The following is a 27,632-nucleotide window of genomic DNA, read 5'->3' on the forward strand; positions in this document are numbered from 1 at the left end:
ATTACTCTGTGAAGCTAAGTACTACCATTACATCCATTTTACAGATGCTGAAACACACACGCAGAGATGAAATCACCTCCAGGGCCACCACGTGGCTACTGCATTTCATTTAATTTTTTCAAGTTTTTATTTAAATTCCAGTCAGTTTAACATACAGTATACTATTAGTTTCAGGTACAGAATTTAGTGATTCATCCTGTACATACAATTCCCAGTGCCCATCCCAACAAGTGCCCTCCTTAATGCCCATCACCCATTTACTGGGCACTTACTGTGTATTAGGCTTATGAGTGCACATAAATAACATGCAAATTCTGTCCTAAGGGAACTCATAGCTTAACAGAGGAAGAGATGGACCCATTAAAAACAAGTGTGAGTATAGCACCCAGGGGTTCCAAGGAGGGCATGGTCAGTTCCATCTAAGAAGAGGGTAAATACTGTTAAGTAATAGGATCAGGTGTGCTTATTTAAAAAAAAAGACCACAGCAGCAACGGTGAGAAGGAAAGACGTGGGAGAACAGGCCCTGGGAGTGTCGCTCATGGGCTACAACAATAGCGTGGGAAAGAGAGCAAAAGCAGAACAGAAATCAGGGGTGATGGGCAAGGAGAGAACGAGGCAGTTTCTGAGACATTCAGCTGGCTGGACGGCCGGAACATAACCTTGTACTGTTTGGGATGGTAGGAGCGAAGCAGTGGGTTAGGATGGCCATCAGGCTTCTTGCATAGGTGGCCAGGGTGAATGATGATGCTACCCTGTAGGACAGGCATAAAGAAGAACAAAATGGGGTAACAAGGAAGATGATGGGCGTGGTTTTAGATTCTTTTGATTCAGGATCCTTATGGGCAATCAACCAGGTATGGGTATGTCTCTGCTGGAAATACAAGCCCTCTTCTGATTTACTCCATGATTTCTAATTAGGCCACCCGCCCATTCCAAAAGCTTTAAGTACCACAAATAAGCCAATGACACTGAATTTTATATTTTTAGCCCTGTAAGAACAAGTTGCCAAACAGGGACTTAACACCTAATCTAACTGCAGCTTCAGTCTCCCTCAGAAATTTTTCCATCAGATCAGTACCAATGAGTCTGTCACAAGGGCAAAGAGGTAGTCTACATATTAACCCCCCTGCTTTTCCCCTAAGGGAAAGCCTCCTTGCCCAAAACAATCCTTTTCTTTTGCTAATAACGTTCCTGCCCCACCCTCCTTCTCTAAAAATCTTTCCACTTAGTGTAACTCCTCAGATCATCCTTCTGTTTGCTAGAGGGGATGCTGTCCTATTCTTGAGCATTAAAAAAAAAAAAAAAAAAGCCATTTAGAAACTTAAAAGTTACTCCGTTGAATTTGTGTCATTTAACAGATTTGGTGGCAGCAACGGGGTCCAAAGTGAACTTTGCCAGCATTTGGGGGCAAGAAACACAGGTGTAGGACCCACAAACCCTTTGAGCTCCTGGTCTTTCCTGCCACTTCTAAGAGCTGTGGGTCAGTTCCTGTCAGTTCTCTCTTCTGAGAGACAGACAATCCCATACACTGTGCCCTCCAGCGACTGACTCAAAATGATGGAGAGTGTTCTTTCAAAAACAGGCAGGTCACGGTCACCTCACTGCTCAGTATCTTAGACTTTTTACTGTTGCCACGGTCTTCTTCAACTGTTCTGAGTTCCAATTAGACACTGTTCACTGTGCAATCTGCCCCCTTCCTTCCATGACACACACACAACACAACTCCACTGCTACCCACACAGAGGCAACACCAATTGCTCAGAGTTCTTCACAACTCTGGACTTCCTAACACTGTCTTCTGGGATGTCAATCTCCTGCCACTTTCTTGTTTTCTTTGATTCAACTTTTCGTCCTACTTCAGGACTCAGCTTGCCATCCCCCACTCAGAGACGTATTCCTTATCTCCACCCCCAGAGCACTCCCTTTCACTCTATGTGCTGTGTACCTGGGGGTCCCTTCCAGTGAAGACACATGTCCATCAATCTCGGGGACTTCTTGGTGTTATTTCTCTGATGCTTTCCTTTCCTTTGTTTTCTCTGTTCTTCCTGAGTCTTCTGGATTGAGACTCTACTGGTTTACCATTTATTCTTATTTTTATTTCTTTCTCTTAATTTCTCTCTCTGCTCTATTACATTTTTATTTTATTAAAAATCTTCAGGAGATCTTCCTTGCACGCTATTCTTTTACGTCTTGTGCTTGAACATTAGAAGTACTCAATAAACATCTGTTGAAAGTGCAGATAAAGTTTGGATGGAGAGAGAAAATTACGGGAACATGAGCTGAGGGAATAAAGGCCTAAACTCGTCAATTTTCTTCATGATGCAGGAGTTGGAATGATTTTCTAGGTGTGAAGAGGAAGGCAGGAAAGGGGTTTAGGGAATGGATGCAGGTTTAGAGTAGAGTTTGGGAGGGGTAGGGAGTGGAGAAGACCCAGCTCAGCTGAAGGGTAACACTGGGACGGAAGACGTAGACCATCCTTACAGGACAGTCGCAGGGAAGGACGGCAGAGAACCAAGAGCAAACAGGGGGCACGTACGCACATAACACAAAAATGGAATTTAGTATTTCTGAAGAGTGTACTGTGTCCCTAATCTTTACAAAAATCCTTAATATTCGTAACTTCAGGAGACGATGACTGCAGACATCTTAAAATAACACAACAATACAAATTTCACTACTTAAAAGTGGGTTTCTGATGAAATACAGTAGGTTCATCCACACACATGCTTACTTCTTCTCTCTTCACACATTTCACTAAAGTGAGAATAACAGAGAACGTAAGAGCCCGCAAAGAAAAACGGGAGAAAAGACAAAAAGCAGGCGAGCAAAGTAAAAAGTGAAGTCACACCTGTGCAGACAGAACGGAACATGAATATTTTTCATCATCGCTGGAGACACTCCGGATCCCGGACGGAGGATGAGAGCAGAGAAAGCGGAAACTGGCTGAGAGTCTGCACAGGGAGCAGCTGGCTCTCAAGGGCCCTCTCCCAACCCCGAAAATCCAAACTGTTCTGCTTTTCTTATTCTCTGCTGAAACCGAATCACAGAGACCAGCCTCGGTGATGGCAGGCAGGGTGGAGAGCTGAGAAAGGGGACGGAGACCAGGCAGGAGATTCAAGGAACGTTCCCATCCTTCACACCCAGTGCTGGACCACAATAGTGGGTTCCTACACATAACCCGTGCCCTCACCTCCCACAGGTGCACCCTCTTCTGTCACATGTACTCCTTCTAAGAAGAAAATAAAGAATTCTTATTTGAAGAATCAAATGCTGCTTTGATTGCAGGTCAGCTCAGCTCCCCGAGCGAGGCTCACCAACTCACAAGGCCCATGTGTTTGTGATCCGCTTTTCAGGATTTCATACTTCCATGTGAAAGACAACCAGACAGTGTAAGACATCTGACAAATGCTTCGAACACAAAAGAGAGAAATCGAAGCAAATGAGAAAATGGAAGCTTTAGAAGGCAGAGGTAATGCAGGGAGCACAACAACACATCACAAAACACTTGTAGCTAAGACAGTATATTGTGTCCATGAAAGAAAAACTGGGATGCTATAAAACAGGAATATGATACAAGAGGCACCTCCAGAAAATTTTTAAAAAACTGAACGAAAAAGACAAAGGAACAAAAAAAGAAGAAAAAGCAAATAGAGACCCAACTCAGAAAACTCAGAAAGGACAGAGAAAATAAACGAAAGCATTAGAGAAAGAAAAAAGAAATCCCCAGAATTATAGATATGAATCTATTAGAAGGAACTCACCAAATACTCCCTACATAGAATGAAAGAGGATCAATACAAAGACAGATCATGAGATTTCCAAACACCAGAGATAAAAAGATTCTAGAAGCTTTCAAACTGGATTAAAAAAAAAAAAAGCAGAAAGACAAAAGAATTAAAATCAGAATGATATCACTGGTCTCCACAGCCTATCAGAAGATAGGAGACAGTATAGAAAAGCCTCCAAAATTTGAAAGAAAAATGGTTACCCACTCCAACTACCAATAAGACACAAATACAGTATAAGATTTTTGAACATAAAGGAGTGATAATTTTTCTCTTAAGCATATTTGCTTGGGAGAGAAGTAAAATCAGAAATAAAAAAAAAAAAAATAGGAAATGCACAGTGCTAGCAAAACCAGAGATAAATCAGAGAGCCTGTAAGTGGGAACAGCAAAGGCAGACCCAGAAAGGACAGTGGTGCTTCAGGCCCAGGGGATGGCCAGTTCACTTTAGAGGAAGGGGCACATGGCTACAGGAGGCATTCTGGGGGCTGGTGTGCATGAAGGAATGTGCCGGTTTGTTCGTTGCTATGTTTATTTGTATGAAAATCTCTGGATAGATATGTGACCGATCTACTGACTATTTGGATACATTTGCAGTAAGAACACTCCACAAATGGGTAAAAATATGGAGCAAGTCTTAAAGTTTAAAAAGAGTTACTAAAAAATGGAAGGACAATCATAGTATTTGATTTACTAAACAGGGAATACTTAAAAACTCAGACACACTAAATATTCACTTACCCAAAATGTGTTAAAAACAGAGCTGATAATCAGCTGGTTTGCACTATACAGACTTTACCACTTCCTAACGTAATGAAATACTTCTGTACCACTTGGTAAATAGCTGCTGTCCTGGGATGGCAATTGCCTGAGAACCATCGTGACCTCTTTGTCACACTCCCAATGTCGACATGATTCAGCCATTACAGGGTAACCATCAGCATGAGGGCCTCAAGACTCCACTCCAGCTCTAGGACCTGCCTCGGGTTGACTCTCTCTCTGACTGGTTGCTTGTGAAGCCACAACAGTTTTTAAATATTTTAAGTAACGCCCCTAGACTTGGAGAGACCAAGTGAAGGTCTGGAGGTAGGAAAGAGCTCAATCCCCCATGACTATAACAGAAACTCAGCAAATGTATCTAAAACTTAAGATGTGCTGTGCAACTGAAGGAATACAAAAGAAGATGACTCCTTTTCTTGAAGTAACAACAGTCCAGTTGGAAATGAAATTTACATCCATACATGGTATGTATAAAAAAGGCAATTAATGGGAAACGGTAATATTGGGTTGTGAATACCAATATTTAAGGATAACATGGTGTTATTCAGATGATGTTTTTATGGCAACTGATAATAAGTACTATGTTTTGGCTATATGAGAGCTCAACTTAAATTCATTTGTATATCAGCAGAGACTACTGTTATATTTACCCAGAATCGACATGAATAAATGAATCCATTTCTTTCCACATATAACTTAGGTTATGAACAATATTTTAAGCTAAATAAATATATTGAAATTAAATAAACAGCTTGAATATTTTTACCTAGCTGTTCTTAGGAATGTATTTTATTTAAATGCACTTCATAGCCTTAGGTACATAGGTGTTATAAAAGGCTTTATTCATTAATTTTTTAAAGTTTATTTATTTAGAGAGCCAACGCAGGGGAGGGGCAGTGAGAGGAGGGGAGAGGCAGAATCCTAAGCAGGCTCCACGCTGTCAGCAAGGAGCCCGGTGCAGGGCTCAAACTCGTGAACTGTGAGAACATGACATGAGCTGAAATCAAGAGTCAGAGGCTTCACCAACTGAGCCACCTAGGCACCCCACAAAAAGTTTTAAATACTATGATTAACTTGAACCAGAAAAAGTTTTTTTTTTACAGAAACAAAGCATATACAAATCAGTAAAAAATCAATAGGCTGTTACAGATTTATAAAAAAAAAAAAGGGCAAATCAATTAGAAATTTTTTTTTTTTACTCTGGAATGAGAAGTGATTCTTAGTATCACCATTATGCATCTATCAGGCAGGCAGGCTCAAGAGATACGATTTCTGCACAAGTGTTAGTCCCTAAGGAAGGTAAGGTCTGACTAGAAATTGTGCTCTACCACTGCGTAGCAAGCAGAGAAGAGCCCACTTCTTTAAAAAAAGTAAAATAGAAGGGGCTCAGTCGGTTGAGCGTCTGACTTCGGCTCAGGTCACGATCTCACAGCTCGTGAGTTCGAGCCCCGCGTCAGGCTCTGTGCTGACAGCTCGGGGCCTGGAGCCTGCTTCGGATTCTGTGTCTCCCTCTCTTTCTGCCCTAACCCACTTGCGTTCTGTCTCTGTCTCTCTCAAAAATAAATAAACATTAAAAAAAAATAAGATTAAAAAATTAAAATAACATAGAATAAAAATATAAAAAATAAAAAAAAAAAAAAAAAGAGAAAAGAAAAACACAGCATGTAAGGTTTAAGAACAGAATTACTTCCAGGACTCCTATAATTACCATTCACCATCAGCTGATATTAAAACCCAACTGGTGCAACCTTTTGCTTTCAACCTGTGCAAATAGGATCCTTGCTATATAAAAATTCACTGTTTTTCTATTCGGTGAGTTTACATAATCACTATAGGAAATTTGGGTTCCTCTTTCCCTGTTAAGAGTACCTGAAGCATATTTGTAAAAAAATAATTTTCTTCCTAAATTTCCTTGGTCCAGTGAATAGTTTTATTAAAAGAGATGCCTCTACGCAACTTGGCCCTACACGTTCATCTTGATTGCTTTTTAATTTTTTTTTAATTATATGAAGATAGAGTCATGAAAACAATCAATGAAACTCTCGCTTTTGAAATTATGATTTGGAAAACCATTTGTGCAGGACTAAAAAAACTCCCTAATTCCTACCACACTGGCTTTCAATTGCATTGAGACCACTGGACTCCTGGCTATGCTTCCGTTTTGGTGCAGCCTGTGCGCCCGGGAGGGCTCCCCATGGGCTACTGTTGGGGCCTCTCCCAAGAAGGCCGTGTCCATATCCAACTATGACACTTCACCCTGACAGCACTTTACCCAGCTACCTCCTTCACTCGCATGCCCCAGTATCTTAGACTTTACAAAAGACACTCCCATAAATTTAGGGTAGGCATGTCCAGCAGAAATTCAGCAGCACAGCAATTCTTATACATGGCTTTACTGTACCCCCTTCCTCGCCCCCAGAGCAGCAGTCTCTAAAACTTCACTGCTCTCGTGACGTTCTGTCCCACTGCGCAACCCTCACTCTCAGATGGCTTTGTCTCCTCAGTATTTCATTCAGTAGATGTTTACTGATCACATAGTATGTTCTAGTCACTGGGCCCTGGGCTTGCAAAACTCAACACGAGCCATGATCCCCACTCTTACTGAGGATGTGGACCAGTGAGAGGGCAGGTAATGAACAGCCAAGTGTAACCAGCATTATGCAGGAGTACACAGTACTATTTCAGCATGTGAAATTAGCATGAACAACTTAATCTCACCTGGAGGGTTAGGAAGGGATGCCCAGAAGTTCTTTCCAAAGTGTTGCTTTTCCCCCAAAGTAACATTAAAGCCAAGCACTACAGAGAAGCAGGCACAGGCTAGGAAAGAAGGGAGGCAGTGTGCAGCAATGCTCAGGAGGAGCCCATGCAGCAACCTGAACTAGTCCGACTGTGTGGCGGGAACAGAAGAGCAAGGAAAGAAAAGAGTCGTGAAAGGCAAGACCAAAGAGAAAACAGGGGCCAAGACGGGAGGGGGCGGGGTGCGGATTACAACACCAGTGATCCTGGCCTTTGCCGTTACCATGGAGAAATACTGCATACAAGAAAGCCAGGATCAGATCTGTGGTCTAAAACCTCTTACAAAATGCAAGAACCCATCTAGAAAACTTGACGCCTGTAGGAGCATTAGAAATTCAGCCCCAGTGGTGCTCCATCTTCCCAGGTTTGGTTCTTGCCCCAGCCTTTACCTACAAGGCCAGCTTTCCATTTCTTCAAATACAAATTACGCTCCTTACAATTTTTAAAAAAAAATTTTTAACGTTTATTTATTTTGAGACAGAGAGAGAGCATGAATGGGAGAGGGTCAGAGAGAGGGAGACACAGAATCCCAAGCAGGCTCCAGGCTCTGAGCTGTCAGCACAGAGCCCGACGTGGGGCTCGAACTCATGGACCACGAGATCAAGACCTGAGTGGAAGTCAGACGCTTAACCGACTGAGCCACCCAGGTACCCCCCGTTCCTTACAATTATACCCGCAAGTTTTCTATCCTATAAATCCTGAGAATTCTCTTTTCTCGTACTTTTCGAAAGGTCAACAGCAATTTAAGTACTGGGGTACAACTTGCGACAGGTCTGAGGGTCTAAAACCCCAATCATGAGTTAATTTTATTGAGATCCTTTATTCATGAGATTATAGTAAAAGTTTCTTGGATTCTATTTTCAAAAACTTACATTCCAACTTACCTTTCTGTCATTATCATATTTAGAATGAATTCCCAAAATATCCCAGATATTAGCATCTGGAAAAACATTTAGAACACTCTTCACATTGTCCACAGTGAGTATATTGTCATTCTTCACTTTTTGGTACATCTGTAGAAATAAAGATTTATAATTAATTTTCATCTTATGGCAATTAGTTTTCTTTCTTTCCCTGAGTATGCCGACAGATTTATAAAAACAAGCTTTCTACTTTGTAAGTTCTAAGTATACCATATACATACATATATACACACATTCCCCCATTCACAAATAATTTTATTACAAAAATTTTTTTTTCCACATTTATTTATTTCTGAGAGACAGAGAGAGACAGAGCGTGAGCAGGGGAGGGGCAGAGAGAGAGACACAGAATCTGAAGTACACTCCGGGCTCTCAGCTGTCAGCACAGAGCCCGATGTGGGGCTCAAACCCATGAACCATGAGATCATGACCTGAGCCCAAGTCGGATGCTTAACTGACTGAGCCACCCAGGCACCCCGATAAATAAATCATTTTAACCACACAATATTTCTTCTTCCAATAAAAACTGCTTTATGAGAATTCCATAGCTTTCAAAAATACTGTAACAAATTTATGTTATGTTCTATTTTGGTCTAACTAGACACTAGGATTCTTAGTAAAATGATGGTTTCCGTCATTTAAAAAGGTATGTATAAAATATTTCCAATACCTTATTTCACAAAGGCTTTATTTTCATTCTAGGCTTCCTCTGTACCTCCGTTCTTCACCACCCCACCCCCCGTTCCTACCCCACCTCAAATGTTGTAAGCGCACTGGCATGAGGTAGGCTGTTACTCCTTTATTTTCTTGTTTCACTTGTCCCTCATTGCAGACCATGCCAGGCACTCTGCTAGGCATGTGGAAAAGGAACTCCTCTGCACCAAGAGAGAAGGCCTCTCTGAGCAGAAACCTCAGCTGAGACATAAACATGAACACAGAGTTAGCATTAAGGCAGAAGAAACCAGTAAAGTACAAGTACCATTAAGTAGCAGTTTGATATACAGGTATCCCTCGCCTCTCAAAAGTTCACATTATGCCACTTTTCTATTACAAGAGTGACATCTGTTTTCACCAACCAAAAGAAATCCAAAGAGGATTTTTGCTTTTATGAAAAATGGTAAAAATGTGAAAACAGTGTTCAGCATCCGTTTTGCAGTGAGTGAGGACAGTGGCCCCACCAAGCTCCTTCCCCAGGAACTACACTCAGGAGCATCTCAGCATCCAGCCACCAGAGTCTCAATTGTGTCTATGAACATCTGTGCTTAATTTATTTTGTGCATATCATTAGCAAGGTGTGTCCTAAGGTACCAGAAAAGCCTTGAAAGAGGTTAGTTTTTGGTCCTGGAAAATACTAGAAACATTTTTCCATATAAACTGATGGTAACTGCTTCTTCACTTCATACCATTTGTGTCTACAAAAGGTTTCAGGAATGCTCTACTTCAGGAGTGGGGGAGACCTGTATTAGTTGAGAGTATTATTCTCAGTTTCAATTCACTTCTATCATTATGGCCAGAGACAATAAGGAATCAGCATTCTTCTTCATTTTCATTTTCTCGGTGTAAACCTGGTAACCTATTCCTTTAAAAAGAGGCAGTCTATAATTAGATCACACAATTTAGTTTTATGAGCTTCTCAATTTATGGGCAGGTTTTCTTCTCATATTGAGCAGCACATGCTATGATCTTAGTAACTGAAAAAAAAAAAGCAAAAATTTCAGCCTTCTATAAAGCATAAACAGGGATTAGAAAAATGATATTTTGAATACAGCAAAAGCTATATATGAGGTTACTGAGATTAGTCCTTTTACAAATTAGTCATTTTAAAATAGTAGATATTCCTAAGGTATCTAAGGCAGCTAGAATGTCTAAATTACTTAGATATATAATGATCCAATCTTCTCATACATTAAAAAAAAAAATTTAAACTATTATGTAACTCGGTAAGCAAAAACAGCAATTTTGGGTCTCTACTTCTCCATACAAATTTTACTTATTTTTCTGTTCTTTCTTGCTTTATTACAGTGTAATTGACAAATAACACAATACATTTAAACTGTACAACATGATAATTTGGTAAATGAACACACCGTGAAAGAACTGCCACCACTAATTAACTAATATATCCATCGCTGCACACAGGTTTTCTTTTTGGTGAGAACACTAAAATTCTAGTCTTTGCAAATTTCAGTTACACAGAATAGTATCATCAAACCATAGTCAATATGCTGTATATTAGATCTCCAGAACTCATTCCTCTTAAAACTGGAAGTTATACCTTTCGACTAACATTTTCTCACTTTGCCCAGCCCTGTGCCAACCACTTTTCTACTCTCGGTTTCCAAGACTTCAGCTTTTTTAGATTCCACAGACAGGTGATATCATACAGTATTTATCTTTGTCTGATATATGTCACTTAGTCTAATGCCTTCCAGATTCACCCGTGTTGTTGCAAACGGCAGGATTTCCTTCTTTTTAAAGTCTGATGTTCTAATTCATGTATATGATACACCATTTTCTTCGTCCATTCATCCACTGATGGACACTTACATTGTTTCCATACCTTAGCTATCATGAATAATGTTTCAGTAAACGGAGTACAGACAGTTCTTTGAGATACTGATTTCCTTTGGAAATACACCTAGAAGTGGGATTGCTGGTTCAAATTGTAGGAACCTCCTACAATTTTAATTTCTTGAGGAACCTCCAGACTTTTCCATAATAGCTATACCAGTTATAGTCTCAGAGGGTTCTGTTTTCTTTACATCATGCCAGCATTTGTTTTCTTGTTTGTTTGATAACAGACACCTGAGGTGAAAGCTCATCGTGGGTTCTGATTTTCATTTCCCTGAGGATTAATCAAGCTGAGCATCTTTTCATACACCTGCTGGTCATCGTTATGTCTTCTTTGGAAAAATTTCCATTCAGATCTATTGCCCATTTTTAAAAAGTTTTTTTAAATGTTTTATTTTTGAGAGAGACAGAGCACGAGTGGGGGAGGGGCAGAGAGAGAGAGAGAGAGGGAGACAGACAGACAGACACACAGAATCTGAAGCAGGCTCCAGGCTCTGAGCTGTCAACACAGAGCCCGACGCAGGGCTCCAACTCACAGGCTGTGAGATCATGACCTAAGTGGAAGTCGATGCTTAACCGACTGAGCCACCCAGGAGTCCTTCTATTGCCCTTTAAAAAAAAATTTTTTTTTTTTCCTTTTGATGTTTATTTATTTTTTAGAGAAAGAGAGAGCGGGAACGGTGTAGGGGCAGAGATAGAGGGAGACACAGAATCCGAAGCAGGCTCCCAGGCTCCCAGCTGTCAGCACGGAGCCTGACCCAGGGCTCAAACCCACAAACCGCGGGACCATGACCTGAGCCGAAGTCAGACGCTTAACCGACTGAACCACCCAGGTAGCCCTTATTGCCCATTTTTTAAGTGAGTTATTTTGTTTTGTTGCTGTTGAGCTGTATGAATTCCTTGTATACTGCAGATATTAATTCCTTACCGAATAGGTAGTTTGCAAATATTTTCTCTCATTCCACAGTTGCCATTTTGTTTCACTGATGGTTTCCCTTGCTGTGTAGACATATTTCATTTTGATATAAACCCCCTATTTTTTTTTTTTTTTTTTTTTTTTTTTTTGTTGCCTTTGACTTTGTTGTCAAATCCAAAAACCACTGCCAAGATCAATGACGAAGAGCTTACTTACCCTCTATGCTTTCTTTTAGGAAACAGTTTCAGGTCTTATGTTCAACTTTTTAATCCATTTTGAGTTAACTTTTGTATATGGTAGAAGATAGGGATCCAGTTTCATCATTTTACATGTGCATATTCAGTTGTGCCAATTTACTCCACTCTGCTTCCTATTAATCCTAACTTTATGTTGACAAATGTTAAATTTTAAGTCCCAAAATAGATCCATTTCATCCTCTGCTCCTTTGTACAATTATTGTCATTTGTACTACATCTATATGTTAAAATCTGCTTTAGTCAATCTTGTGCAATTCAAACACAATAAAATATATTCATATAGCCTTTTATATTCACCCATATATTTACATTTTTATTTATGGTTACCATTTCATTTTTGTGTATGAATTTGAGTTACCATCTGGTGTCATTTCCTTTCAGCCTAAAGGATTTCTTTGTGTTTCTTCTTCTTGGTATTTCTCCTGAAGTAGCACGGAATTGGAAAGATCCTAGTTCGTGTTACTTCTCGTTGAACTTCTGAAAATAAACTTATTTCATGTTGTTTGTCCAGTTTTGTGCTTATGGTGAGATGGTTAATGTGTTGTCAGTTACCTATCATGGCCAAAAGTTAAAGTCTTAAAGCACTTTTGCATTCTCAAACACGCATTCAACAAATATTCATCAACTATGTAATATCCTATTTTTCGGATCTTAATCTTGTAAGGTAGGAAGAGAAAATCAAATTACTTGTAAGTCTGGATAGCCAGTGTGGAGAGCTGAGATACAAAGTCAATTGTTTTGCTATAAATACTGTACTTACTCTACCATAACTAACACATTTCAATAATTTTCATAGACTTTTATAATTTTGTCTGCTATAATATTTCTTTCTCCTGATACTATATTTTCAAATTATTTCATATAGATAAAATAATTTTCTCATGAAAGCAATGGAATAATATTAAAGAGACTTTATAGTTCAGGTATTTTACTAAAAGACTAGATTTTGCTCAAATTATTCTGAATTAGTGAAGCTAAGTCACCTAAAGGATACAATACATTTACAACAGAATGGTATTAGCTCAATCATGTTTTACTTTTCCATGGGCTACTGAAATTTTAGGGTCAAGAGCATACATTGTTGTTTTTTTTTAATGTTTATTTATTTTTGAGAGTGAGACAGAGAGAGCACAAGCTGGGAAGGGGCAGAGACAGAGGGAGACACAGAATCCAAAGAAGGCTCCAGGCTCTGAGCTGTCAGCACAGAGCTTGACGCTGGGCTTGAAATCACCAACTGTGAGATCATGACCTGAGCCAAAATTGAATGCTTAACCAACTGAACCACCCAGGTGCCCCAAGACCATACATAGTTTGAATAACCATGACCATTCTCACACTTCAGACCCTGGTGAATTCTAGTATGTTATAGGTATTCCTTCCTCATTCATTTTTCCCTCTCTTTCCTCTAATAAGTTAGCACAACTTGTAGGCTATGGCACACATTTAATACTTTTATGCTGCTTTGTAGTGAATCCTATGGTTTCAAATGTAATTTGTTTTTCTAAGATACTACAGTACTATGCTGAACATCACAGTAGATAATTCAAAAGGCAAGCGATTGAGAAATATGCCATCATATGCAAATTAATGTCTGATATAAGAGTCAAAGGAGAGAATTAAGATTACTTAGATAAAGAGAATTTCAAAGGTCTTCAAGTTTCGTTAGTTTTGAATGTCATACTGATCCTTTTACAATAAGGTAGCCAGACTTCAATAAAAGATATGTCAATCTGAAGTCCTTATAAACTCTTACACTAATCAGTTAGTAAAACAGACCGAGATACAAGAATGACACATATTCCACAGCACTCTTACAGAACAAAGTGTATCGCCAAGTCACTGAGGTGCAGGTTGTTTCTGTGTCCCAGGACAGTGAATGAATGAGGTATTTAGTGGTTTTCCTGGGGCTACGGAAGCAGGGTAGGGAGTTTACAGGGCTTTGGTAATTTCATTCTCACTTTGAAGAAGAACCAGTCCTTGTTGTAATAACGGTTGAAAGCAAAAGACCAATGAATTAATGAAACTAGTTTTTAATCTATGATCTGACATCCTTAATGATAACAATATAGTTCTTTAATATATCTTTTCCATGATGGGCCATAGTAGTTTCAAAACCTCAATTACAAAATAATCTTCTCACCTCTTGTTCTTTAATCAGGTCCTTACCAACTTCTAACTTTTCTTATACCATCTCTTTGTCAAACTCAGTACCCATCCTACCATTTCCCCCTCAATTTGCTGTCATGAAGTGATCTCCTTCTCCTTTGAAATTCTCTAGGGAGGGTCTATATATTTTGTCATTAGAACGTTTAACTTTGCAGTAACCTCTTTTATTCATAATCTTGTTCAAGACCTCATTCAAGAATTCATCCTTGACTAATCATTTTCTATGAGTATGTTTTCTTCTAAACTTCTATATACAATCTAAATTCCATTAGTGGCTGAATAAACCCAAGAAAATTCATCCACTCTGGCAGAGTCTCAGTTGCCTAATTTGTAAAGTGGGGACGACATTATGTATTTCAGGTAGAAGCTGCAAGAATTAAATTCATCATCTGTATTAATCCTCACAATCATTTTTTTATAAACTTTGAAAGATAAAAATAATAAATGATAATAATTACAGGAATAGTGCAGGAAAACCCACTATACTTTCTAAAGAAATTATACCTCATGCACACACTCACATGTACTACAGAAATAAACGCTTGTGACACATCCTGTTCTTCTGCAATATAGTTGAAAGCTCGCCAAAGAGCGACACCGACATCGTCTGCTCCATCAACTTCATCATCTGTGTTAACAACGAACACAAAACCAATTCTGGGAAAAGAAGGTGAAGAAGGAATGTCACAACTACCCCTTGAGTCACAACCAACCACCATTTTTAAACATTACTAGACTATAACATCTAGATGGACGGAATGTGTTAATAGAGGGGGGAGGGGAAGTACTTAATTTGAAAAGGTTTGATTTGTAATGTCTATTCACCAACATCCGCCTACTATTGGATTTCTCCAAACTGTCAAACTCTCTCTGGTGGCGATATTATTAAATAATTGTGTTTTTCCAAGAAAAAAAAAAGGGAAAGTGTATTCTTAACCCAATCCCAGGGAAATGGATCCATCTATAAGCACCCAAAGTAATCAGATCACTCTCTCAGGAAATAACGGGATAAATGAGATTACCAAGCAGCTTTGATTAACATAGTCGATCATAAAGGTAAATGATACTTCACAACAGAGCTGTGTTGTGTTGGGCATTAGAGACCACCATTGCTTTGAATCCCACATTAACACTCGATGCAATACTCCTTAATACAACATGAATTTCACAGATTTCCTTCAGTTGATAGTTTAATGTTATAAACTGACAATTACCTAAGAGGAATTTTGTGATAATAGAGAAGTTCAGCAAGTTTTATAAAGTCCAAGGTATATTCTTGGGCAGGATCAATAAACAGAACCTAAAAGAAAGTAGATAGTTTATAATCACTATTTTGTTTTAACATTTTGGAATTTTCATGAAATTCAAGTTTAGTCTGATTCCTGTAGCTAAAAGTATGAAATTCAAGGTACAATCTTTTTTTAAAGAAATTTCTAGCAATACTAAAGAATTTTATATAAGAATTTCACAGATAATGAAGGATTTCTAAAGGCTGCACATCTGAATAAGACATGGAATTTAATTACCAGATTATTCATCCTCTTTCTGAACCACAGCACAAAGAAAAATTTTTTATGTGAAGTGAAATATAGTATTCTAAATGTGCACTGGATTTTAATATTTTTAAAAGATAGTAATTGAATTTTGAAAAAAAATAGCATTAACATAACTGCTCTCTCTACATTGCTGTAGGAAATTTGTCTTTGTGGGAAAAAAGTATTTTCTACACATTTCAAAGTTCTATAAGGTTATTTAATATTGTAATAGTGAACTCAGACATGGATGGTAAAGTGATATTTATGTGTTTTTCCCTGAAATGTACTAAACTTTAATCATTAGCTCTTTATTATACAGAAGGAAAAAGTTCAATCAAATTCCTTTCAGAAAATGTAAAAGTAACTCACCACCAATATCATATTGGTATTATAAAAGCACATGTAAACAAGAAGAGGCAGATTATGTGACACTGCTGGCTTTGGACAGTCAGTCATGCCACCTTAAGCTTGTTGCATCAGGTAAGTATTTCCCTTCTTATTACACAGATGCCTATTTACCAAGAACAAGGTAATCCAAAAAGAATGCTGACATCTCTATAAAAGATGTATATAAAATGTCAAAATAAAACTCACCAAATTATGAAAATTACGCCTTATGGAAGGTACAGTTCCAGGGAACACTGGCTTTAGAAGCTCCTGGCAACTTGTAGGCCATGTAACGTACAGATCATCATTTTCTAGGTCATTGATCCACTAGAAAAGAATCCAGAAATCTTTAAGTATATTAACACTTAAATCATTTTCAAAGCCAATTTTTATTCTATCAAACAAGTAAAATCATACACAGAAATTTATATATTTCTGATTAAATGGAAGAAGCCAGTTGAATATTCTTTACATTAAGGAATACATCATGTACAACAATTTTTATTACCATGGCCTTTAAGAGTAAGCCTTCCCCCGCCAGAACAACTGACTTCTATTGAGGTTTGTTTTTCATATTAAAAAATAAAATTGGGGGTGCCTGGGTGGTTCCGTCAGTTGAGGGCCTGCCTCTTGATTTCAGCTCAAGTCGTGGTCTCATGGTTATGGGATCAAGCCCCTCATCAGAATCTACGCTGGGTGTGGATCCTGCTTAAGATTCTCTCTCTCCCTCTCCCAGTAGCCTCCCCCAACCCTCGCACGTGTTCTCTCTCAATAAAAATGAATAGGTAAGATTGCATAGAAATTACTCTCCATAAACTATTTGAGAGAGATAAGTGTTTATCTTAATTATCAGCAGTAGAGGAGGCAATGAGGTCCTCCACCTCCCTTCTCAAATTTAAACCCTCAGACATAAGGAAAATAAAACATGATACCTTGGAAAGCCAATTAGAATCAAGAGGTAACTACTTACACTAGACTAAGCCGCCTGCCTGAAACATGCTAAAAGCGGGCGGAAAACATATAAACCGTTGTTTACATGGAGGTAAGGTCAACCAACAATCAAGAGTCAAGGAGTTACAATCCTTGAAAACAGGAGGCATTAAGGGGAAAGCTCCATGTTCACCTCAATTCTATCCCTAGGGGCATTTTCAAAATTGCAGCCTGGAAGAACTAATTTAAACAGAAAGTGACAGCCATATTGTGCTGGAAAGACAGAAATTAAAATTAGGGTTTCCTAAATGGTAGGAACTGGGCCAGGGTGGGGGTGGGGAGAATCCAGGAGAGGAGGAAACTGCAGGGAAGAAAACAAACCGTCTTTATACAGATTCCTCTCATTTGCTGACTACTAACCTGCACACGTGAGCATACACACACATACCCGCCTCAACACTGCCAAAGGAAAAAAAAAAAAAAAAAAAAAAAAAAAAGAAGCTAGGGGGAATTGACACTGGGAAGTTGAAACTGCAGCCAGGGCATGGTAATAAGGAGACAGAAGTTGAAGTTCAAAGTGTTAAGACTTTGGTAAACACTGTGCTTTGAGAAAGGGAGAGGGAGGGCTAGCCCCTAGAAGTGAGACACACAGCAGAAGAGCTCTCACAAAGCCCAGAAACCTGCCTCAACAGAGCCGGGGGAGGCCTGCTGCCTGGACTGCTGGGCAAACCTTACAAGCCTTTGCTTCTGTGACTTTACATCGGCAATTTGGGGCTCCTCTCCAAAACTGCCATGTAAATAAAAGACCAAATATTACAACGTAAGAGAAAAACCAGATAACATAGGACTTACACAAGGACTTTAATGATTTACATATTAAAAAAATAACAAAAATAGGGCCACCTGAGTGGCACAGTCGGTTAAGCATCTGACTTCGGCGCAAGTCATGACCTCATGGTTTGTGAGTTTGAGCCCCGCATCAGGCTTGCTGCTATCGGCATTAAACTCGCTTCAGATCCTCTGTCTCCCTCGCTCTCTGCCCCTCTCCTGCTCATTCTCTCTCCCTCTCCCTCAAAATAAATAACTTTAAAAAAATAAAAAGAAAATGGATGGAAGGATGGAAAATGTTAAGAGAAAAACCTATTTTTTAAAAAAAGAGCCAGCAGGATATTCTAGATTTTACTTAGTTTTTTAAAAAAATTTTTAAAAATGTTTATTTTTGAAAGAGAGAGACAGAGCACAAGCAGGTGAAGGACAGAGAGAGAGGGAGACACAGAATCCGAAGCAGGGTCCAGGTTCTGAGCTGTCAGCACAGAGTCCAACATGGGGCTCAAACCCACAAACTGTGAAATCATGACCTGAGCCAAAGTCAGTTGCTTAACTGACTAAGCCACTCAGGCGCCCTGGGATATTCTAGATTCTAAAACTCTATACTTAAATCCTCCTAATTAGTTCTTACAGTTCTTAACTGTAGACTGGCCACGGAGGAAGACAGTGATAAGTCAGCTGGAGACAGGTCAATCAAGTGTATATTAACTAAAGTACACAGAGAAAAAAACAGTGCAAAAATTCAAACAAAGGGTAAGAGAGATGAACGACACAGGCAAACGGTCTATCACATGCCCCTGAAAGTCCCAGAAGAAAGGGGGGAGGAGACCATTGGGACTGAAGAAATTAGGCGGCTTCTGCAGTGTTCTAGAGGTTTTGGAGAGCTGAACCAAGTCAGAGGCAGTGGTTTCAGAGAGAAGACTAAATTCAGAGACACACACACAGAGGGACAAGTAAGAGGGAAAATCTAGGGTAATTCATGGCTTTCAGAAAGGAGCAGCATACCAACACTGAGACAGCAGCTGTAACAGAAGCAGGCTGTTGAGGGGAGAGGACAGGAAAGGGAGATGGTTCAGTCCGGGACGTACTGAAGAAGTCCATAAAGACATGCGGGCAGGGGTAACTGGGTCAGCTGCAACAATTTCCATTTTGTGGTTAACAAGTATGAGGGGGACCTGTGATTAGCTTACTTCTGCTACCATCTGTCCTGGTAATACTGAGGGGAGGGAGAAGGGAGAACTTCAGTCTCCCTGGAAAAGTAGGTAGTGATATATCTTGTTTATGTTTCTGAGATAACTCCTGCCAAGATGTGAAGGTAATGGGAACAGTTCTAAAGATCCTGGCAATATGCTAGGAATCCCCTATGAACTGGAAATCTTGGTAGACTCTAGCAGTGTCTAGATCAGTTCATTGTTCTCTGGGAATCTGAGGCCAGTGGAGGAAAAGGCACCAGAGTAGAGGATGTGAATATCTGATCCCCCTGATCACTTAATATTGGGTTTATGTGAAAAACTGGCCTTATAATGCTTTATGTACCTGTCCCACTGAACCTGATTAATGATTGGAAGCAGAGTCACTTTTAATATGATCAAACTAGCTGGAGGTGTTTACCGAAAATGCAGATTCCTTGGCCGACCTTCAGACCTACCAAATAGCAAGAATCTCAGAACAGGGCCTAGGAATCTCCATGTAGAACAAGTGCCCTTGGTGATTCTTACCACAAATACTGCAGTTAGAACGAACACTACAGCAATGGCCCAATTTATAGCATGGGTGCTGGGTAAACTCACCTATGTGATACCCTGATCCACTTTGGAGAACTACAGAGACAATGGAAATTGGGTGCAGAGGCCCAGAGACTGAACTGCCCATTTCTCACTTCAAGTAAATTTACAGAAGCAGCAGCAATGAGCTTTGTGAGCTTTGTGAGCGTGACCTCACAAAGCTGCATCGAGAGCTGGCATTGAAATTCCAATGAACTACCTCTATTAGTTTTGTTGATCGGAACTCTGGCCTTTGTATCTACTGGGTTGCCAAGATACTGAATAAAAGACATTGTTATTAACAGAGTAGAACCTACCAGACAACCTCCTCAGTGTCCTAGGAGCTACACAGGTCAGCAAAAGGACAGACACAAGGCTGGTCATGGTGTTACACGATGACTCTCTTTCTGAGAGAAGCAAAACACTTAACAGATTTATAATTTATACCTTTGGGTTTTCTTGAGGGAGTGGCATCAGCAAAATGGCTAAGGAATTCCAAAACTCCACCCTTACATAAAAGCAACAAAAAACTAGAAAATCGGGGGGGGGGGGAAGTCAACATCATAAGAACTATGAAAACTAACCAAAAGCTTGCAGCAACCTTGAGAATATTTATTGAAGAAAAATGGCTGAGTCTCAGTAACAGCAGTGAGATTTGTGGTGTGGTAAGTTATCCCAGCTCTATCTTCTGCTACCAAGCTTATCAGTAGCCTTGACAACAACAGCCTGAATTCCAGTACCAATACTGGAGAAAGTACAATGGACCTCATTCTGAAAGAATTCTAGTTTTTGTTTGAACAGTCTGGTGACTTCCTAGAAAACCCACTGAAAACCAGGGCTTTATCTGACTGAGTCATAACAGTGTTAGAGCTGCAAACCCAATTTGAGGAAAACGTTTATGGGCAAATGTTTTAGTTACTCCTCCCTGAGGCAACAGAAAACGGTTGGGATGAAAGCAGAGTAGTCAAAATCCAGTGAAGAAAGGTTGGGGAATGAGACGTTTTGGGAAATAGGGTTTTAACACATTCTGGCATATTCCTGGGATTTTCTAAACGGCCCTGCACATGCCCAGGGAAGACTGAGAAGGCCCCGAATTCTCTTCTCAGGTTGACTCTGAAGTTCTGTGCAAGCAGGGAGTGAAGGCTGAGGCACATGCACACCGCTTGGGTGAGGGTCTGACCCAGGCTGCCCCCTCCTCCCTCAGCCACACACATAGAGCCCCTATGCAAGACTGGGAGGTTTTCTGGGTCCGGGGATTTAAGTAAATCTCTGTCCAAAATTGAGTAGATGACTAGGCTAGAATAACAGAGATTTCCATGGCCACACACAAAAAAGAATATAGACTTTACAAAGTTAGTTCAGAGAAGACACTAAACAAATGATAAAAACAACAGCAAACAGGAACAACAAACCCAGGGAAGGTGAGAATCTGACTTCTAGTTCAAAATGTCCCATGTTCAACAAAAAATTAAGAGGCATTGAAAAATCCTAAAATATACGTAAGAAAACAATTCCATTTACAATAGCATCAGGAAGGATAACATACTTAGAAATAAGTTTAACAAGTAGTAGGCTTGTATACTGAAAGCTACAAAAGATCACTGAAAGAAAATAAAGACCAAATGGAAAGGCATCCCATATTCATGGATCAGAAGACTTAATGTATTAAAATAGCAATACCTTCTAAATTATCTATAGGTTCAATGAAATTTCAATAAAAATGCCAACTGTCCTTTTTCCAGAAATGGACAAAATGATCCTATAATTCATAATGAAGGGCAAGGGTCCTAGGAGTGCCAAGATAATCTTAAAATAAAACAAAACAAATTTGGAGGACTCACAATTCCAATTTCAAAACTTACAAAAACTACAGTAATCAAACAGTGTGGTGTCTGCATAAGGGTAAGATATAAATCAATGGAACTAAGAGTCCAGAGTAAACCCATGTATCTACGGTAAGCTGATTTACAACATTATGGGGCTTGGATGGGAAATTTGCTGTCATAGACTGTGGGGCCCACTGTGGGTAGCAAGTTACATTCTTAATCTGGATAAAGAATTCATTTCCTCTGCCTGTGCTGACTAGTGTTTGTTTTTAATCTTATCACTGTCATTTTGTGACAAAAACAAAGAATTAGAGCTGTTTTGATAGGATGACAAATGGCTAGGGTGACTTGGGAACTTTAAAGAAAAGGAAATTGAAGAAAATGATCATAAGCAACTCAGGAATATGGCTACATCACGGATATCCCAGAATAGAAGACAGAAAATTGCAGCTACGGGCAGGGGTAGTTTTGGTGGAATATGACCCAGCCCCCTTCATGATGGGGGGTCTGGCACATTAGACTGAAAAGGAATTACAAAAGGAGCCAAGCATACAATTGTATGGTCATTTTTACAGAATTTAACAAAATACTAGTGAAACCTGATGTACTGTGGCAAGACAAGAAACAGGGAACTAAACTATATAAAATTTAAGTTGTGTCTCCTGACGTCTGGTGAGAGAAACCTAAAATGGTTAACCAAGGATGGGAGAATATTCAATGACCCTCTTGAGTTTTTACTCAACTTTTAAGCAAGCAGATTTTAAGAAATAAACTGCCAGGGTTTGTTTTGGGGAGGGTATAAATACAGAGGTCGAAGTAATCTAACTCAGTGACTCAGCTTTTTCTGTAAAGACAAAAAGTACAGAAACAGATCCAGGGGGAGAAAAGGAATTAAACGCAAAGTATTGCTTTTGTTCATGAATAACTGTTTTGACATTAAGGCATCCAACAGATTTTCTGAGTGCTTCCTATGTGATAGGGCCTGATGGATACTGAGGATATTTAACAAAGTCCTGGTTTTCATACAGCTTACATGCCACTGCAAGAAGACTATATGTAAACAAATAAATACATATCATATTGGGAGGTAGGCAAATGCTACTAAGCAAAAATCAAGCTTATGCATGAGTTAATTTTGCTTTCACAGACCAAGGTGAAGAGTACTCAAACCCAGAGCTCTGCGTTTCTTGCCAGTTTTTTTTAAAGGAATCCAGAGAATGAACTCTCAACAAATAATTATCTACTGAAAGCAGGCACTTTCCAAGTAGAAAAATAAAAGCATTTGAGACACAAAATTTCCCTTAATAATATGCAAGAAAGGGTATTTAAAAAATTAAGCTATCATTTAGCCTTTAAAAAGAATAAAATTCTGCCACATGCTACAACATGGATGAACCTTGAAAACAGTATGCCTAGTGAAATACAGACAGAAATGGACAAACACTATATAATCTCACCTTTATGAAGCACTTAGAAAAGGCAAATTCATAGGGACAGAAAGTAGAACAGAGGTTAACAGGGAGTTTGGGGAGAAGGGGAGAAGGAGTTATTGCTGAATGGCTACAGAGTTTCCGTTTGGAACGAAGAAGTTCTGGAAATGGATCTTGGTGATGACTTGACAACACTGTGAATGTACTTAATACCACCAAATCACACACTTATAAAGGTTAAAGGAGCATATCTTATACACATTTTACCTCAATAAAAAATTACTTTGATACTCTTAGAATGGAAAAGAACGTCTCCTAAGGTGTCCAAGAGCTGGATCAAGAGAGCTGTCACAGCAGTGCAGTGGGGAAATGGCACTGGGGGGACAAGGGGCAATGGGGACAGCATCAGGCTGCCCCTCTCCAGTGGTGACTGGCCTTCGTGGCCAACCCGGGAGGACCAGGATGTTATTTTATAAATGGAGCTGCAAGGTTTCCTTATAGATTTATTTCTTTTTAAGAGTAGTCTTGAAGACTACTTTCCTTTTCTTATTGTAGCCCACACTCCCAGTGTCTTCTACAAATGCACGAATGCTTGAAAGTCACAAAGTATTAGGATTACTAACATGGTCATTCCTTTTTCTGATGAAACATTTTTAGAGAAGACATCTGTTAATGGAGCTTAGAGATTTCCAAGTCAAAGTAAAATCTAGCCAATGAGACAATATGGTCTAAAGAGCAGTAAAACACAGTAGCAATAAACATTTATAACAAGGCACTTAGTGTTCTAGAGAATACACTAATAATACACTAGAGAATAAACTAATTAATAACTTAGGGAATATGGCATTTCGTTGTTGCTGTTGTCTTTCCATGATTCTTGGATGGTAGACTAAATTTGTAAGTGAGAAGGCTTTTCAGGTAGGACAGAACTATAAAAACTGAGATACTTCCAAGAAAATCCCTTAAATTTTTACATGAGACAGTTAGCAAGATGTTCAGAGAGGTTATGCCTCTTTACATTAAAAAAAAAATTTTTTTTTTTTTCTGGGGTGCCTGGCTGGCTCAGTCAGTGGAGCATGTGACTCTTTTTCTTGAGGTTGTGAGTTTGAGCCCCACGTTGGGTCTAGAGATTACATACAAATAAAATCTCTAAAAAAATTTTTTTCCCCGATCATAGAAAGTAAAATATACCTGCTAAAAATTTGGCCTTTACAGAAAGCATGAAGAAAAAGACCCAACTACCCCTTAAACCACATCACCCATTAATAAGAACATCTTGATACATTTCCTTCTGATCCTCTATCTTATCATGTAAGATAATCTTTTTTTACTTAACATGTAAAACATTTTTTTAATTTAAAATATTTTTTAATTTAAATTAAAAAAATATTTTTTACTTAACATGAGAGCACAGTCATTGTTCCTGACACATCCTTATACACACAATCCTTATAAACATAATTTTGGTGTCTGAATAATACCTGAGCACATGGATACAAAATTTACAACATTTCTCTATTACATACTTAACTCATTTCTATTTTGCTTTAAAAACATGCAGTGGTGATCATATCTTTGGGTATAAACACTTTTCTCCATTTCCCACTATTTCCTTATGTGAGTTTCCAGTGAAATTACTTGATCAAAGTCTGTAAATGCTGTAAAGGCACCACAGCCACAACTGCTTCAAAGTCTTTGCCAATTAATGCTCTTTCCGTTTGTCTTTATATCTGTCTCTATTTCCTCAATTAAGTTGCAGTTTGTATTATTCATTATTAAGATTATTACATAGTAAAGATATTATCCAGGTACTTGCATTTTTATATTATGAATAAATCATTGTATCTTCCAAGTGGCTTTTGGAAATAAAGCTTTTGATCTGCTGTCACTTCAAACCCATTTTACTAAAGTCTTATTAATTGTAACAGCTGTCTTGGAGGAGTTTTAGTTATATAATCTGCCACATGATACTTTTATTTTCTCCTTTCTAACTGCCAAACTTTTTTATACTAATGTTAAATCATAATGGTGATATTATGTTGTAATTAGAATGTTCCTAGTTTCACGGCTAAAAATTATGTTTTATGTTGGTTTGAGATAAATATTTACTTATTCGTTCAAAGAATATTTATATTTATTGAGTACCTACTAAAACCAGGGGTATAATGGTGAGAGGAAAAAAATGGATAAAAATTCCTACTTTCAAGTTTATATGGTCTAGTAAGAAACAAAGTCCTCAAAGAATCACAGGACAAAATTGCAAAATTATAAAAACTAACTGCCCAAAGTATAAGGAAGGATTGGTAATCGTGTAACAATAAATACGTATACAGACACACACGTGTGTGTACGTGGCGGGGTAGAAGGGGTTAACTCAGTGGGCCGCGCTGCTCACACTTTGCACGTTCTGTACAAGGGCTTGTTTCCGTGACAAAGGTCCTCTAGGTTGGCTTCCGGTAACTGAGCCCTTAAGAGGTTCCGACTGCAGCCTCTCTCCCTCGCGGAGGACCTCGCTGCAGGCTCCGGCAGTCTGTACAGAGCGAACGTGAACATGACAGGATGAACACCTGCCTTCCGTCTAAGGGCCGGGATCTTGAGTGGCTGACCTCAGTCACCCAGCCACCGTATGCCTACACGACAGACCGGCTCGACCGAGCCTGGCGTGCATGGTCACGCGGGAAGTGAAGCACGTGGGAGCTTGCGCCCGGTCTCCCCTGGACTTCACCTCGTGCTTTCTCCCTCTGCGGACGTCACTCTGTGTTCTGCTCACAACAGCCTGTAACCTCGAGTATGACAACTTCTAGGCTCCGTGAGTCCTTCTGGCAAATCGCCGAACGTAAGGGGATGCTGGGACTCCTCTGCACAGGGCACACAGGAACACATCCTCCAAAGCTGCTCTTGGTCCCAGCTGTTGGGAGCTGCCGCCGGAAGAGCGAGCAGGAGCCGCCCGGCTGGAGGGAGCACGACGAAGGGAAAGTGGGGGGAAGAGTATTTCACAGCCTAGAAACGAAAGGAGGGAGAAGGCCACCGACAGCCTCACGGGCCTCACTTGGGAGGGCATCGGAGCTGCGAGCAGGCGGGGACGTGAGCAGACGCCCAATCCCGCAGGTGCAGCACCAGCACCGACCGGAAGGCTTGCGGCCACTGTGAACCGGCCAGACGAGCTTGTCGTGATGGTAGGTGGCATCCTTACATTCCACTGATTTTAATAGTGGATGTTCAATTCTTGCTGTCGTTCATGGGGTTATTTGTGTTTATTATTTTTTTTTAAAGCTGGGACGGATCCTGAACGAGTGAGTTCTTGCGAGGAAACGCAGAGAACAGGACGGACAGGAAAGCTAATACAAGAAATCAGAGGGGAGGAGTCTATATTTTCACTTTCTTCGGAGTTCTCCTGCAACCTTCTCCAAAATGCTTACATTTATTTGAAGGCCTGCCAACAATGGGTTTTACGTTCAGTCTTAAAGCTACTAAAGGTTTTTAAACTACATGAGGGCCGCCTGGGTGGCTCAGTACGTTAAGCGTGTCGGACTTCCGCTCAGGTCACGATCTCCTGGTTAGTAGGTTTGAGCCCCGCATCAGGCTTTTTACTGACAGCTCGGAGCCTGGAGCCTGATTCAGACTCTGTGTTTCCCTATCTGTCTCTCTCTCTGCCCCTCCCCTGCTCGCACTCTGTCTCTCTCTTACAAAATAAACATTAAAAAAACCTTTTTTTTAAAAAGGAACTACACATAAGCACTTACCATTATAGAAGAATGCCTAATATCTAATGCATAGGTATGGTCCCAAACATGGGATTTTAATTTTAAAAATTTGCTCGTATCTTCTTTGCTGATCCCAAGATTGTGAAGGCCATTCATCATTTTTCCTTCTAGTTTCAGCATATCCAAAATTCTTTTAAAGAAAAGAAATGAGTTTTACTTTCATTTGCCACATTAAAAAAAACTTTAACGTTTATAAGTTTCTTAAAGCATTAGAAACAGATTCCACTGGTATTTTTATGAATATCAGGAAAAACATAAAACTTATTAACAAACAAGGAGTTCTAATTATCTAGGGTAAGCTCATGTTGACTTTTTGTGTACATTGACAAAATCTTTCTATTTAAAAGGCAAAGCAACCAGATATATTTATTACACTCTTTAGCAAAGAAGTGAAGATATGCTCATCCCTGAGCAAACCAAAAATGAAGGGAAAAATATACTAGGTCACCATTTTGGTAAATCAACTAATAAAACAAGGGGACCCATGATATAAAATTTTAGCACAGAAAAAGCCCCATTAAAACATGAAAGTTCACATCTGTTTAGAACACACATTAAAATTTCTCATCATATATGTAACACTTTGAGAGCTCTTAAACACGACAGGAAGATTACTGCTAAAAATAACAACATCAATATACAATCCCACTGGCAAAAAGTTTGGGCAATTTGATTCCTTACACTTCTACTGATCAAGCTCACACTGTGTTCCAGGTAAGTCTACGTCCTCCCCAAACAGAGCGCACCTCACAACCGCCTCAGGACGTCCTGGTGATGCAGGCGAGGCCCAGACAGGTGGTCTCCTGCCCAGGCCTCTCAGTGGGTGAGGACAGAGCTGGGGTATGAATGCTATAGGAAGGCAGTGCTTCCCTGTATCTGTAAAGGTAAGACTTTACGGGTAGTGGTAAAGTGTGTGTGTGTTTTGCAAAGGTAAAGCTTTCCCAGGCAAGAAAGCACTTTATTGCTTTTTGAAAC

The 27,632-nt window shown here is 39.5% G+C and overlaps 1 protein-coding gene across 4 annotated transcripts in view; it reads right to left on the minus strand.

The window, feature by feature from the left end:
- The window catches only part of UGGT2 (UDP-glucose glycoprotein glucosyltransferase 2), a 192,566-nt gene that overhangs the window by 83,528 nt on the left and 81,406 nt on the right, over positions 1-27,632 (minus strand). For all 4 annotated transcript variants that reach the window (XM_049647155.1, XM_049647154.1, XM_049647157.1 and 1 more), the window contains 5 exons: positions 26,637-26,787; positions 16,324-16,443; positions 15,409-15,494; positions 14,716-14,851; positions 8,246-8,374 (listed from right to left, as the gene is read on the minus strand). In XM_049647155.1, coding sequence (XP_049503112.1) covers positions 8,246-8,374; positions 14,716-14,851; positions 15,409-15,494; positions 16,324-16,443; positions 26,637-26,787 — 622 coding nt within the window. The remainder of the gene's footprint in view (positions 1-8,245; positions 8,375-14,715; positions 14,852-15,408; positions 15,495-16,323; positions 16,444-26,636; positions 26,788-27,632) is intronic.

This window comes from Panthera uncia (genome assembly GCF_023721935.1).
Source record: "Panthera uncia isolate 11264 chromosome A1 unlocalized genomic scaffold, Puncia_PCG_1.0 HiC_scaffold_16, whole genome shotgun sequence".
NCBI lineage: Eukaryota > Metazoa > Chordata > Mammalia > Carnivora > Felidae > Panthera > Panthera uncia.